We start from the raw sequence: 16,814 nt of genomic DNA, 5'->3' as shown, positions 1-16,814 counted from the left end.
AGACTTTTTTTTTTTCCTGAAGCCTTTTTATTTGCAGACTTCTGATTGAACCCAGCCCAGTTTGGAGCATTTTCCATCGGGAGCTGCTTCAAATGATTGAAATGCACTTTCTTTTCTCCCAGTGAAGTAAAAATAAAAACACTGAAAAGACTGAACATAAGAACAGATCAATTCAAGAAAGAAAAACTATTGATCGCCTAGAATAAAAAAATTCTTTACATATATATGTTGATAACATATGAAAGATTTTTTTTTGGGAAGGGCCACATTGATTTTTGAGATGGATACCTGTGATCCTTGATGTTGCCTTTGGAGAGCCGTTCAAATCTCTCCTAATTATCCACCGTGTGCTGCATACCCGTGAAATATAAAAATCTATTACTGGATCCCCCCAAATTTTCCTATGACATAAGTATTTCAATTGAAACCTCAATATACTGGATACCAGGTGAGCAAAACACTTGGTAAATTGATTCTGTTATCCTTAACAGCTACTCTTAGATCGGCGACGCTGGTCTCCTTTTTCTCCTTACAGAGAAACCCTTCCAAGAATGAAGAACGGCACTCTTCGTACAGTTGGTGCTCGGATAGGGTCCTAACCCTTATAGTAAAAAAAAATGGAGTAATCTGGCGCTCAATCTGTCATGGACGCCACTCGCCTAAGCTGTAATTACGCCACGTGAAGCCCAGGAACCACGGGGACACACATCACCATACTGAAAGGGGTACCTCTTCTCTTTTGGACGCTTATTCCGTATACCAGGTTCATTAGGGCGGCTATCTGATCTCTTGATCAGCCGGATTCTGTATTTCATACATGTGTTTCAGTGACATTATAAATCTCTAGTGTATATTCTGAAGAAGGTCATGAAGACCGAAACGTCAAATATTTATACATCACTCATTTTTTCAATAAATTAACACTTGATTGAGTGCCGGATTGCTACATTATTTGAACATAAGAACAACAAAGTGGTTTTACAATGGAAATTAATCGGAAAAGTCTTCCAAGGAGTTTTTGAGAAATGTTTTTTGTTGAAGCCTACCAGCTTCAAACGACTCCTCAAGAAACCTCTGGGGTTTCATACGCCAGTCTTCATGAGGGGCGTACAGAGATAAGATGTGCCAATTTCCTCAATGCAACCCACTTAATGAATTCAACCATCTTATCAGTGGCGTGAAGCCTCACCAGAAAATGTCACTTCAGTCATGGATTGGAGTCACATTTCTGGAGTAAGGAGCACCACCACTTTTAGGTCTGCCTGTTTTGGCAAAGTTGCCCGAAACTGTTATGAAAACACGAAAAGTTGCAAAATTTTTGCGCAACTCCACATTGTACAAAAATGTATGACAAAGTGTTTTAAGCCAGATTTCTGGCATAAAGACTTTGATAAATGGCACACATATAGTAAGGGCTTGATCAGACGATCATATTAACCATCCGTGTGCTATCATAATAACCTATAGTCGACGTTTAGAAACCGCAACATGCACTACTGTTCCATTTTCAGATTAGACTTGCCATTGTGAGTCAATGGGTGTATAAAACTGGATCACATATGGGTTATTAGTTACCCATTTTTATCTTTTCTTTACCTTTTATTGTTTGTTAAATTGTTGATGCATAAAACGAATGCCACATGGATGATGTAGATGCATATACGGATTGTATATTGGTGACAATATGGATGAAAAACAAACAAATTTTCCATACTCTCAACTTGATTCAGCCTAAGAGTTACTGTATATTCTACATAGGAGCAGTATTATAGTAGTTATATTCTTGTACATAGGGGACAGTATTATAGTAGTTATATTCTTGCACATAGGAGCAGTATTATGGTAGTTATATTCTTGTACATAGGAGCAGTATTATAGTAGTTATATTCTTGTATATATGAGCAGTATTATAGTAGTTATATTCTTGTACATAGGGGGCAGTATTATAGTAGTTATATTCTTGCACATAGGAGCAGTATTATAGTAGTTATATTCTTGTACATAGGAGCAGTATTATAGTAGTTATATTCTTGCACATAGGAGCAGTATTATGGTAGTTATATTCTTGTACATAGGAGCAGTATTATAGTAGTTATATTCTTGTACATAGGGGGCAGTATTATAGTAGTTATATTCTTGTACATAGGGGCAGTATTATAGTAGTTATATTCTTGTACATAGGAACAGTATTATAGTAGTTATATTGTTGTACATAGGAGCAGTATTATAGTAGTTATATTCTTGTACATAGGGGGCAGTATTATAGTAGTTATATTCTTGTACATAGGAGCAGTATTATAGTAGTTATATTCTTGTATATAGGAGCAGTATTATAGTAGTTATATTCTTGTACATAGGGGCAGTATTATAGTAGTTATATTCTTGTACATAGGGGCAGTATTATAGTAGTTATATTCTTGTACATAGGAGGCAGTATTATAGTAGTTATATTCTTGTACATAGGGCAGTATTATAGTAGTTATATTCTTGTATATAGGGGCAGTATTATAGTAGTTATATTCTTGTACACAGGGGACAGTATTATAGTAGTTATATTCTTGTACATAGGGGACAGTATTATAGTAGTTATATTCTTGTACATAGGGGGCAGTATTATAGTAGTTATATTCTTGTACATAGGGGACAGTATGATAGTAGTTATATTCTTGTACATAGGGGACAGTATTATAGTAGTTCTATTCTTGTACATAGGGGGCAGTATTATAGTAGTTATATTCTTGTACATAGGGGGCAGTATTATAGTAGTTATATTCTTGTACATAGGGGGCAGTATTATAGTAGTTATATTCTTGTACATAGGAGCAGTATTATAGTAGTTATATTCTTGTACATAGGGGCAGTATTATAGTAGTTATATTCTTGTATATAGGAGCAGTATTATAGTAGTTATATTCTTGTATATAGGAGCAGTATTATAGTAGTTATATTCTTGTACATAACAGCAGTATTATAGTAGTTATATTCTTGTATATAGGAGCAGTATTATAGTAGTTATATTCTTGTACATAGGGGCAGTATTATAGTAGTTATATTCTTGTACATAGGGGCAGTATTATAGTAGTTATATTCTTGTACATAGGGGCAGTATTATAGTAGTTATATTATTGTACATAGGTAACAGTATTATAGTAGTTATATTCTTGTACATAGGGGGCAGTATTATAGTAGTTATATTCTTGTACATAGGGGACAGTATTATAGTAGTTATATTCTTGTACATAGAGGGCAGTATTATAGTAGTTATATTCTTGTACATATGGAGCCGTATTATAGTAGTTATATTCTTGTATATAGGGGCAGTATTATAGTAGTTATATTCTTGTACATAGGGGGCAGTATTATAGTAGTTATATTCTTGCACATAGGGGCAGTATTATAGTAGTTATATTCTTGTACATAGGGGACAGTATTATAGTAGTTATATTCTTGTACATAGGGGCAGTATTATAGTAGTTATATTCTTGCACATAGGAGCAGTATTATGGTAGTTATATTCTTGTACATAGGAGCAGTATTATAGTAGTTATATTCTTGTATATATGAGCAGTATTATAGTAGTTATATTCTTGTACATAGGGGGCAGTATTATAGTAGTTATATTCTTGCACATAGGAGCAGTATTATAGTAGTTATATTCTTGTACATAGGAGCAGTATTATAGTAGTTATATTCTTGCACATAGGAGCAGTATTATGGTAGTTATATTCTTGTACATAGGAGCAGTATTATAGTAGTTATATTCTTGTATATATGAGCAGTATTATAGTAGTTATATTCTTGTACATAGGGGGCAGTATTATAGTAGTTATATTCTTGTACATAGGGGCAGTATTATAGTAGTTATATTCTTGTACATAGGAGCAGTATTATAGTAGTTATATTCTTGTACATAGGGGGCAGTATTATAGTAGTTATATTCTTGTACATAGGGGCAGTATTATAGTAGTTATATTCTTGTACATAGGGGCAGTATTATAGTAGTTATATTCTTGTACATAGGGGCAGTATTATAGTAGTTATATTCTTGTACATAGGAGCAGTATTATAGTAGTTATATTGTTGTACATAGGAGCAGTATTATAGTAGTTATATTCTTGTACATAGGGGGCAGTATTATAGTAGTTATATTCTTGTACATAGAGGGCAGTATTATAGTAGTTATATTCTTGTACATATGGAGCCGTATTATAGTAGTTATATTCTTGTATATAGGGGCAGTATTATAGTAGTTATATTCTTGTACATAGGGGGCAGTATTATAGTAGTTATATTCTTGTACATAGGAGCAGTATTATAGTAGTTATATTCTTGTACATAGGGGCAGTATTATAGTAGTTATATTCTTGTACATAGGGGGCAGTATTATAGTAGTTATATTCTTGTACATAGAAGCAGTATTATAGTAGTTATATTCTTGTACATAGGGGCAGTATTATAGTAGTTATATTCTTGTACATAGGAGCAGAATTATAGTAGTTATATTCTTGTACATAGGGGCAGTATTATAGTAGTTATATTCTTGTACATAGGGGCAGTATTATAGTAGTTATATTCTTGTACATAGGGGGCAGTATTATAGTAGTTATATTCTTGTACATAGAAGCAGTATTGTAGTAGTTATATTCTTGTACATAGGGGCAGTATTATAGTAGTTATATTCCTGTACATGGGGGCAGTATTATAGTAGTTATATTCTTGTACATAGGGGCAGTATTATAGTAGTTATATTCTTGTACATAGGGGCAGTATTATAGTAGTTATATTCTTGTACATAGGAGCAGTATTATAGTAGTTATATTCTTGTACATATGGAGCAGTATTATAGTAGTTATATTCTTGTACATAGGGGTAGTATTATAGTAGTTATATTCTTGTACATAGGAGCAGTATTATAGTAGTTATATTCTTGTACATATGGAGCAGTATTATAATAGTTATATTCTTGTACATAGGGGTAGTATTATAGTAGTTATATTCTTGTACATAGGAGCAGTATTATAGTAGTTATATTCTTGTACATAGGAGCAGTATTATAGGAGTTATATTCTTGTATATAGGAGCAGTATTATAGTAGCTATATTCTTGTACATAGGGGCAGTATTATAGTAGTTATATTCTTGTACATAGGAGCAGTATTATAGTAGTTATATTCTTGTACATAGGAGCAGTATTATAGTAGTTATATTCTTGTACATAGGGGGCAGTATTATAGTAGTTATATTCTTGTACATTGGGGCAGTATTATAGTAGCTATATTCTTGTACATTGGGGCAGTATTATACAGTAGTATCTATATTCTGTTTGTATTGTATCATTTCTGTTAGTATCAGTACACCTCTGCTGACAGTTCTCAGGGGAAGCTTCTCTCTGCTCTGAATAGTAGTGGTATGTCACAATCAGGGAACTTTCCTTGGTGAAGTCTATGTGCCTTGTTTCTTCTGCTGTCAGCCTTTTAATAAAGTGAAAGAGGAAGTTTGTAGAAGTGAAACTGTGATATAAATGTGTACTGGAAGGCTGGAAATTCCTCATTCAGTAAAGAGGCGCAGATCAGCACAGTTCAGTCCTTGGTGATTTGTGCAGCGTTCAGTCCCCTCGTTTTACCATCCTGACCTCCCCAGGCTTCAGTATAGGGCGGATAGCCGCAGGACGTGACGATGGGGGATTTTGCTGAGAAAGGTGGGTTCTCATACAGCGATTTAATTCTTACTTTGGCCGGTGCTAGTTCACTTTGGAGATATTTTAGACTTTTATATGGTAATTGCTTAAGTGTTATTTCCTGGTGTAAATAATTACATAGTTATATAATTAGTACAGTTGTAAAAAAAAGACTAATGTCCATCAAGTCTTATTTCAGTAAAATGTCAAACACAGTAACAAACTTATCAGACTCCATAAGTCAAAGAGGTCTGTCAGGACTGTGCCCCCCATGGCTTCTTATATAAACATAGGTGGGTCCATCAGGCTGGATGCTGTCTGTTGAGCCAGTGTATCTAAGCCTATGATGTGTGATACTATCTGCTGAGCTATTGCATCTAAGGATATCTTGTGTGATGCCATCTGCTAAGTCACTGTATCTAAGCCTACCACATGTGATCATGTCTGGGGAGCTATGTATATAATTGTATCATGTGTGATACTGTTTGCTGAGTTATTGTATCTAATCCTAATTTACATGATACTAATGGTTGGGCTGTATATCTATTCCTATTATATGTGATACTGTCTGCTAAGACTGTATCTACACTGTGTTCCAAATTATTATGCAAATAATATTTTCTCAGATTTTCCCAAATTACCTATATGAATTGCAGTCATTGTAATTTTCCAGTCAAATAACTATTAGAGACAATTGAAAGGTTTTTGTACAAACTGCCGATGATAACAGGATATTTTTTAAAAAATAAAACACTCAAACTGCACTCAAAATGCATGTTCCAAATTATTATGCACAGCAGAGTTTTCAACCTTTTCATTTTAATAAAGAACAAAAAAATGTTCATTTTTGAAATTATAAGCATTAGCAGGTTATTACACACTGAAATCAAACAGTTTTCAACTCAAAACTTTATTCTAGGTGATGTTACATTTGCACATAGGACCCCTTGTTCTGTTGCTTAGATGTGAACTGCCTCCCGCCATCATAGACACTCCTTTTGATGATGCTCCAGAGGTTCTCAATGGGGTTGAGGTCAGGGGAGCATGGGGGCCACACCATAAGTTTGTCCCATTTTATGCCCATAGCTGCCAGAGATGCAGATGTGTTATGTGCAGCATGAGACGGGGCATTATCATTCATGAAAATGATCTTGCTGCGGAATGCACGGTTCTTCTTCTTGAACCATGGAAGGAAGTGCTGTTTGAGAAACTCAACATACATTATGGAGTTCATCTTTACCCCTTCAGGGATCCTAAAAGGGCCGACAATCTCTCTCCCCATGATTCCAGCCCAAAACATTACTCCACCTCCTCCTTGTTAGCACCATAGCTGTGTTTGCATGGGGTGTCCATCAACCAGCCATCCTCCACTCCATCCATCTGGACCATCGAGATCATTTCATGCATGATAATGCCCCGTCTCATGCTGCACATAACACATCTGCATCTCTGGCTGCTGTGGGCATAAAAGGGGACAAACTTATGGTGTGGCCCCCATGCTCCCCTGACCTCAACCCCATTGAGAACCTCTGGAGCATCATCAAAAGGAGTGTCTATGATGGCGGGAGGCAGTTCACATCTAAGCAACAGCTCTGGGAGGGTATTCTGTCCTCATGCAAAACAATTGAAGAAGAAACCATCCAAAACCTGACAAATTCAATGGACGAGAGAGTTCAGAAGCTCCTTTCGAACAAGGGGTCCTATGTGCAAATGTAACATCACCTAGAATAAAGTTTTGAGTTGAAAACTGTTTGATTTCAGTCTGTAATAACCTGCTAATGCTTATAATTTCAAAAATGACCATTTTTTTGTTCTTTATTAAAATGAAAAGGTTGAAAACTCTGCTGTGCATAATAATTTGGAACATGCATTTTGAGTGCAGTTTGAGTGTTTTATTTTTTAAAAAATATCCTGTTATCATAGGCAGTTTGTACAAAAACCTTTCAATTGTCTCTAATAGTTATTTGACTGGAAAATTACAATGACTGCAATTCATATAGGTCATTTGGGAAAATCTGAGAAAATATTATTTGCATAATAATTTGGAACACAGTGTAAGCTTATCATGTGTGATACATTCTAATAAGCTACTATAAATAAACCTATTCTGTGTGATTCTGTCTGCTGATTCAGTGTATCTTATCCTAATACACGATAATGGATCTAAGCCTATCATCATGACGATGCTGAAGTTGGTTTCTTATTCAGCAACATTTGTTTTCTGTTTTTTACAGGTTTGACAACAAAAGTAGAAAATCACAATAATAAAATACAATGCAGCAAGGTGCCCTGATGTGAATATACTTAAAAACAGCTACAAAAATGATAAAACTGGCACAAAAATGGGCATCAAAGTGGGCACAGAAGGGCGTTTTTGAAAGGGTTAAATTAATTTGGGCCACTGATCTCACACTGCAGACACATAGATAATGATGCCTCACTTCAAATTCAGGTCACTCCAGCCTGGCCCAAGTGGGTTCTGGCCATTAGAACTGACATCAAAGTGGGCAGACAGTCGATTCTGATGATTAGAATAAGTAACTGGTGCTTTACAGGGGTTAAAGGGGTTGTCCGGTACTTATAAAAAAATGCCAGTGTGTTTAAATGATAAATACAACCTTCTTTCTAATTACCTTGCGCTGCTGATACTGCCTGTAGGTGGCGCTATCACTGGCCGCTCACAGGCAGCATGTGACCCCCAGCTCTGACATTCGCTGACGTCACGACAAGTTGCGGCTGGGGTCTTTGTCTTCCGCCCTCCACTGGTGGCTGCTGGGTTGTGGGCGCGTCACACCCGGCATCCACAGCGTGCTCTCCCTGTCCTCATTCACTGGGAAAGCGCGCGGTGGATGAAGGGTGTGACGCAGGGGAATAACCCCGCCCACAACCCAGCAGCCACCGTGGGGACCCCAGCGCTGAGTCATGCCTCACTTGTCGTGACGTCAGTATGGGGTCACGTGATGCCTGTGAGCGGCCACCGATAGCGCCGCCTACAGGCAGTATCAGCAGCGCAATTAGAAAGAAGGTTGTATTTATCATTAAAACACACTGACATTTTTTTAAAAGTACCGGACAACCCCTTTAAATGACTTTGGGCCACTGGTCTCACACAGCTATTACTTACATAGTGATGGCACGCATCAAATTCAGGTCACTCCAGCCTGGCCTAAATGGGCTCTGGTCATGAGAACGGGCATCAGAGTGGTCAAATAGCCAATTTTCACAGATACGAATGAGTAACTGGTGTTTTTAAAGGGTTAAATGAAAAACACCAGTTACTTATTCAAATCATCAAAATCAACTGTCTGCCAAATTTGATGCCAGTTTTGATGCCCAAAACCCATTTTGGCCAGACTGGAGTGACCTGAATTTGATGTCGGGCACCCTGATCTATGTGTCTGCAGTGTGAGATCGGTGCCCACTTTGATGCCCATTTTTGCGTCAGTTTTATAATTTTTGTAGCTGCCTTTAAGTATAATCACATTATGGCACCTAGTTGAATAAAGTATTTTATTATTGTGATATTTTATTTTTGTTGGTAAACCTGTAAAAAAAAAAAAAAAGAAAAAAATTGCAGAATAGAGAAACCAACTTCTGTCCCAAATAAGAAACTGGATAAATAAGAAACCAACTTCTGTCCCAAATAAGAAACTGGATAAATAAGAAACCAACTTCAGCATCGTGTGATACTGTCTCAAAGAAGCACATAGCACTATGCCCCCATCAAGATGAAGTAGACGTTTGCATCTCTTCTAGACCTCTCCAATTAAGTTCTCGTGCAGACGCCCGTATACCTCGGATGAGTGCTAGCTGTGCTTTTGATAGCACGCGTACCTATGTTATTTTATGGGCCTGTACATGTGTCTGATTTTTTTCGGACCGAGACGGATGACATCCCAGTGAGGTCCGATTTTCAGGGAATGACATTATAGAGGAGGTGGAGAAACTTTTTTTTCTCTCCACCTCTGAGAAAATTGGATCACACTCTGATCAAACTCTGATCTGATTCGAGTGTGTTTAGCATAATCAGACAGATTTTCTCGGATGCGGAGAAAATGGCCGTGTGACTCCTGACATAAGCATGGCTCATACAGTATAGATAGGATATGCACACCAATGTTTCCACAGATAGGAGTTTGTTTCTTGCAGCTGGGAAATTCCCAGAGGCTGCAGACTCCTGTGTACCATAAGTAATATAAGTAATGAAGGTCAGTGTTATCTCCTGAGGTTCAATGAACTTTGTAGACTTGTCCTTTACTGCAGGAATAAAGGGGTCTGATTTTGAAGGGCAGCTCCTTTTTGTGTCCACAGAAAGACAAAATATATCACATCTTTAAAAAAAACACCACAAAAACATAAACCTATTAGTTTGTGTCCATTACTGGAATATGTGTGAACTAATATTTGTAACAACATTGTATCTTCTGACTTATCCAAGCTCTTCTGAAAAATAGAAGAACTCCACCCATAAACAAAACACCTCCCATAAATATTTTAACTCCTCCGATAATAAAACTCCTCCCATAAATAATAAAAAACCCTTCCCGTATGATAAACCTGATAACTCAGATGAATGGAGCTGGGACGCGTCTAATGTTTCATCTTTTTTTAGGATTAAGTAGCGTGATCTTCTCTATTCCCGGAACTCTATGTGTCCAAGGAATTCTATACCTTGGCCACATTGTCATCTGATAATTTACCTCATATTCATGTGACGCGCCCCTGGGCCTACTTGGTGTAGCGTTGCGCACGCGGGGACTACCCGGAGCCGGGCCTGTTGGGGGTAGTAGTCTCGTGGCTGTGACCCGGTCCGTGCCCAGGGAGTCAAACTGTGTGGCTTAGTATTAGCAGTAGATGTTGGACGACTACGCCACCCGTTGAATGCAGCTATGGAGCTGCCGCTGTAGGGCAGACCGCTGAGGCCGGTGGAAGGATTGTGCAGCGTGGATGGTATAACCCCCAACGGGAGGGGTATGGCCTCAGGGCAGCCGACGTGGATGATGGGGGTAGCAGGAACCACTCAGAGACGATGCGGTGTAGTTCAGGGTCTTTACTGGTGACAAAGATAGACCCTCCCGGAGTACTGGCTAGCGACTGGGGCCTGGTCAGTCCTTGAGCAGATGGGATCTCCCCTGGCCAGGCGGAGTTGTAGGCCTCCCCAACTAATTGTACTCTTCTGGCTACCTTGCTAGAGGCGGGTAAAAGTAGCCCACGTCCCTGAGTGTACCGTGTGGTGCTCACCCGTATGGCCGGTGACTCGGGGCCTTCTAGTGGCTTCCGCTCCACGACGGCGGTGCTGGTCCCACGCGTGTGACCGTGCCTTCGGGTTTCTTGGCCAGAGGACCTGAAATCCCCTGCCGGTCGGTTTCTGCTGCTGGGTAAGGATTAGTCCCCACAGCCTCGGACTCCGGGTCCGGTGGTAACTCTTCAATCAGGGCGAGCTCTTCAGCTGCCAGCCCCTGATTCCTTGTAGCACTGCTCCCACTGAGCTCCTGATCTTTCTTTCCTATAGCTGCTTCTTCTCTTCTTAACTCTACTCTTTCTCTCTAACCCTGCCTCAGCCCCAGTTTTATATAGGGGAAGTTCTTCCCCTCCCAGGACTGGGCAGGAGGTGTGGCATGCAAAGGATTCCTGACCAGGAGACCTCCCACCTGCTCTTAGACGTAATATCTCTATTACTGTGGCAACCAGACCCCTGGGGTGTCACATTCCCCCCTAGTGAAATTTAGTACTCCGGGACTAAACATATTTTTGTAACATAACAAATTACAAACAGAAACAACGCAATAAAGAAAAACACATTAGGATGGTTACGGCATGTCCGCAACCGGGTGCAGTCTCTGAAGAAAACAAAGGTGTCCATTTCACCAAAAACAGGGAGACGTAACCAGGTAGGGGTCTGTCCTGCCCCGAGTCCTTATCAGTCTTTAGTCCATTCCTGGGTTACGCTCCAACATATGTACAAAGGATTCCCGGTAAATCCACCAAAGACTCCTATGAAATAACTAGAAACACATAATTATTTACAAGTAACAGAAAACAGGTAAATACAAATAAACAGTTTAAACATTTAGATCCTCCACCGTACGGGCAACTGGCCTCTAGTGACCCTAGTGGACCTACGAAGCTGGCTGACTGGTCCTGTGCTACAGGGTATAGGAGCTGTCAAGGGTAAACTGGGCAGCCGTCTACGGACTCTTTGGCTCACTAGGGGTATGGCAGGCTCACTATAAGCAGAGGGTTGATTCTCCTGGTCTGCTTGTGTGGGGTCTTCTGCCTCCTGGACCGGCTGTTCTTCCATCTCCGTAGGCACTTGGGATGCTGGTTGGAGGAACGTGAGGACGGGTACCACAACAGCACCATTGACTTGAGTCCAAGACCGAGGGAAGTCTCCAAGCACAGTACTAATCATATCTTCCCTTTCCTCTACGGGTCGAGGGTCTTCTTGTTCCTCTTCAGGGTTCCGTAGCTGTTCGGGACACTTCTTCAGGTGATCCCGGGATACAATGGCTGTGGTTTCCCCTCCGTCTTTACTGATTGTACAGATCTTCGGGTTGTCGTGGCTTGAGGGCAGTACGGTGTACGGGTCCTTCTCCCACTGGTCGTCCAACTTGTGGAGCCGTCTTTTCCTCTTCAAGACCTGCTCTCCGGGCACCAGGGGAACAGCGGGAGCATACTGGTTGTAAGTTTTCTCTTGTCTTTCCCTAGCTTGACAGAGACTTCGCTCCACGCTCTCCTGTACTTTCCGGTACTGCTGCTGCCCCTCTGTGTCCCAGTCTGCTTCTGGTGAAGTGTCCTCGGGTGTCAGGACTCCCATCTCCAGATCAACAGGAAGCTTACCAGGTCTTGCCCTCATTAGGTAAGCCGGGGTACAGTTGGTGGAACCTACAGGGATGTGGTTGTATAGGTCCACCAGGTCGGGCAGCTTTTCAGGCCACAGACTACGTTCTTCCAGGGGCAATGTTTTCAGAAGATCTATCACCACCTGGTTCATTTTCTCACAAAGTCCATTAGTTTGCGGGTGATAGGGTGTTGTTCTTATCTTCCGGCAGCCATACAGGGTGCAGAACTCCTGGAAGACTTCCGCTTCAAAGGCAGGCCCCTGGTCCGTCAGCACCTGCTCCGGGTATCCGTGCGGATGGCAGAAGTGCTGCTGGAAGGCTCTAGCTGCTGTTTGAGCCGTTAAGTCCTTGACGGGGACGACAACCAAGAACCGGGAGTAGTGATCCACGATGGTTAACGCGTAGACGTAGCCACTTCTGCTTGAGGTCAGTTTTACATGATCCAAGGCTACCAGTTCCAACGGCTGTCTGGTGATGATGGACTGCAGGGGAGTCTTCTGGCTGGCACGGTCCCTCCTTCTTAGGTTGCATGGGCCACAGTCTCTGCACCACCTCTCGATGGTTCCTCTCATGCCTACCCAATGGAACCGCCCGCGCAGCAGAAACTCCAGCTTCTTCCATCCGAAGTGTCCAGCTCCGTCGTGGTATGCCTCCATCACCATAGCTGCGTCTCTTCTTGGCACCACTACTTGCCAGATTAGTTCATGCGTCCGGGAGTTAACCATTCTGCGGCACAACTTCCCCTTGTAAAGGAACAGTCGACTCTTCTCAGCCCACAGTTGCTTGGCTTCCTCCGGAGCGTCTGGGTCAACGCGTGCATCTGGCCGAGTCAGCATCTCCTTTACCAGTCGGACGGCAGGGTCACTGTCTTGCGTCTCCGCCCAGTTGTAATGAGGTAATGGGTTGAACGTAGCGGATTGCTTACTCCTTACACGGTGGGAATACTGGATAGTCCCATGACGGTGGAACGCGGGGAGTTCAACTTCTTCCAGTTCCTCTGAATCTTCCCCTACGTCCGGTAGGTTCGGCATCCTGGACAGGGCGTCCGCGTTGGTATTGGAGCGTCCTGCCCGGTATTTGATTGTAAACTCATAGTTGGACAAGCGGGCCATCCATCTCTGCTCTAGGGCACCGAGTCTTGCAGTGTCCAGGTGTGTCAACGGGTTGTTATCCGTGTACACGGTGAACCGGGAAGCAGCGAGGTAGTGCTTAAAGCGTTCGGTGACTGCCCACACCACTGCCAGGAACTCTAGCTTAAATGAGCTGTAATTCTCAGGGTTTCTTTCGGTGGGTCGCAGTTTTCGGCTGGCGTAAGCAATTACCCGTTCCTTCCCCTGCTGGATCTGGGACAGTACGGCTCCTAGCCCGATGTTACTGGCGTCGGTGTAGAGGATAAAGGGCTGGCTATAATCAGGGTACGCCAGGATTTCATCCCCCGTGAGGGCCATCTTCAGCTGGCGGAAGGACTCTTCTTCCAGCTTCTCCCATCTGAAGGGTGGCTTCTGGTTCTTGGCCTTCCTGGACTGGCCTATCAGGAGGTCCTGCATAGGAGCTGCCTTTTTGGTGAAACCGGGAATGAACCTTCGGTAGTAGCCTACCAACCCGAGGAACTGCCTCACTTCCTTTACGCTGGAGGGGCTTGGCCATTCCTTAATTGCGGTGATCTTATCAGGGTCGGGAGCCACTCCGTCAGCACTCACCACGTGTCCCAGGTACTGCACCTTTGGCTTCAGGAGGTGACACTTGGAGGGTTTCACCTTTAGGCCGTAACTTGCCAGAGCTTCGAACACTTCCGCCAGGTGTTTCAGGTGGTCCTCGTAGGTCTTGGAATAGACGATGACATCGTCCAGGTATAACAGGACCGTCTCAAAGTTTCGGTGTCCCAGACAGCATTCCATCAATCGCTGGAAGGTTCCTGGTGCGTTGCAGAGTCCAAACGGCATGCAGGTAAACTCGCTAAGTCCCATCGGGGTGGTGAATGCGGTCTTCTCCCGGTCCGCCTCTGCTACAGGAACCTGCCAGTACCCGCTAGTGAGATCCAAGGTGGAGAAGAAGTTAGCAGATTTTAAAGCAGCCAAAGACTCCTCTATTCTTGGTAAGGGGTACGCATCTTTGTGTGTGATACGGTTAATTTTCCGGTAATCTACACACATTCTCATGGTGTTGTCTTTCTTTTTGACCAAGACTAGTGGAGCTGCCCAGGGGCTACAGCTATCCCTGATTACCCCAGCCTCCTTCATGTCTCTAAGCATCCCCTTGGCGTGTTGGTAGTGTGCAGGGGGTACGGGTCGATGCCTCTCTTTTATGGGAGGATGGTCTCCCGTGGGGATGTGGTGTTCTACCCCCTTGACTCGCCCGAAGTCTAACGGGTGTTTACTAAACACTCTCTCGTACTCTCGAACCACCCGGTAGACTCCCTGTTTCTGGTGGGAGGGAGTGGAGTCAGTACCCAAATGTAGTTGCTGACACCAATCCTCCATTATTTTCATAGAGCCGTTACCTTCCTCCGGGTGAGATGGAGGCAAGGGTTCCACAGACTGTATAGAATTTTGGTTGATAGTATATAATTTGGCTAGCGTAGCATACCGGGGCAGGTATACTTCCCTTTTCCCGATATTTATTATACGAACGGGCACCCTCCCATGGCGTACATCAACTACCCCCCGTGCTGTCAAAATGGTGGGCCTACTGTCTGAGTAGACTGGTTCTACCATGGCCTGGTAATCTCTACCTCTCAGACCAATAGCTGCCCGGCACCAAATCATCAGTTCACTTTTCGGGGGCATGGCAATAGGGAAAGGGTCAGACATTCTTACGCTACCAATCTCACCACCGGAGAGTTCCACCTGTTGCCGTCGCATCAGTGCCCGGATCTCTTTCTGGAGCACTCGCTGCTGGCCGGAGCTGGCGTTCTTGGCAACCTGCTGTAAAATGAAAATCACCTCTGCAAGACAATTTTCAATCACATTAGTTCCTAGAGTTATCTTTGGGTGACTCTCGCGCTTGTCAATGTCTACAATGATCAGTCCCTGTGCTGCCAGTTCGACTCTACCGATTTTAATGGTCATTTCTTTAAATCCGATCTGTGGCACGGGCTGACCATTACTGGCGATGATACTCAAGTCGTCATCTGGATAGCGGGTTATATCCGAGTCATTCCAGTACTGCTTGAAGAGCACGTACGGGATGGTGGTGACCTGTGACCCGGTGTCCAGTAGGGCACTCATAGGGATGCCATTCAGTACCACAGGCAAGACTGGACGTCCTCCCACATATTTGTCGCGCCAGTTCGATGGGCCTGGTGATCTTTTTCCTGGGGGTTGGCGCTCTACCCCAGGTTGTGCCAGTTTAAAGGACAGTACCTTGCCATATGTCCGGGTTGATTGCAGCGGCGGCAGATGGGTTGTCCGTCCTCGTTGTACCGGTCGCTGGGTCTTCCTCTGGCCGGTGGGGTCCTCCTTGGTCGACGCCACGGGATGTCCTCCGGTCCGGATGCCAGCTGGATCTTCCCTGGAGTGGAAACCTGTAAAGACTGCACAGTTCGGGTTAGCGCAGCAACGCTTTTAGCTAGCTCTTGGACCTGATGGTGCAGGTCTGGAGCCGGGTCATTGTTCAAAGCCTGCGCATCAGCCCCCACAGGCCCTGCCGACAAGGGCGCCGCCTCCTGGTGGTAAGTGATAGCTGGGCGCCTGTGGGTCACAACGCCACCCGGTGCCGGTTCTCGGAGCACCCGGATGGCTCTGTCCTTGAACTGTGCAAAGTCCAGATGAGGATCCTGTAAGGCTATGGCCCGCAACTGGGTTCGGTGGACATTGCAATATAGTCCCTCTATAAATTGCTCGGTCAACAGCCTGTCCTCGTTTCCCACGCTGTCAGGGTCGGTCTGCTTAATGGCTCTCAGGGCCTCTTGTAGGTTTAGTGCATAGTCCCTTATACTCTCATGTGCTCGCTGCTTGCACCCATAGAATCTAAGCTTAATCTCGGCTGAGGTGCGGGTATCAAAGGTGTCCCTCAGCCGGGTTAGTATCCCTGCGACAGTCCTCCTCCCAGGTGGCCAGGACTTTACCTCCCTTTGGGCTGCCCCGGTTAGTTGGGCCACCAGGATGCTCACTTTTTGCTCTTCTGTGAGGGGGTACACCTGGAAGAGGCTATCCAGCTTTTCTTTAAAGTCATTCAGGGTATGTGACTCCCCTGAGTACTGGGGTAGCCAGGCTGCTCCCGGGATATTGGGCATGGTGAAAGGCATGACTGCAGCAGCGGTGGCGCTGGCGGGGGTTGAGGCAGTGAAGCTCTCCT

The 16,814-nt window shown here is 43.3% G+C and overlaps 1 protein-coding gene across 1 annotated transcript in view; it reads left to right on the top strand.

The window, feature by feature from the left end:
- The first annotated feature begins 5,504 nt into the window (after positions 1-5,504).
- Positions 5,505-16,814, top strand: part of SLC11A1 (solute carrier family 11 member 1) — a 191,939-nt gene continuing 180,629 nt past the window's right edge. Inside the window, exon 1 of the mRNA XM_073647412.1 lies at positions 5,505-5,697. Within this exon, the coding sequence (XP_073503513.1) occupies positions 5,676-5,697 (22 nt within the window). The 5' untranslated portion in view covers positions 5,505-5,675. The remainder of the gene's footprint in view (positions 5,698-16,814) is intronic.

Source organism: Phyllobates terribilis, unplaced genomic scaffold (assembly GCF_046119375.1).
Source record: "Phyllobates terribilis strain yellow unplaced genomic scaffold, ASM4611937v1 Scaffold_9__5_contigs__length_417890890, whole genome shotgun sequence".
NCBI lineage: Eukaryota > Metazoa > Chordata > Amphibia > Anura > Dendrobatidae > Phyllobates > Phyllobates terribilis.
The sequence above is the reverse complement of the archived record's forward strand: the minus strand, read 5'-3'. Positions and strand labels throughout refer to the sequence as shown.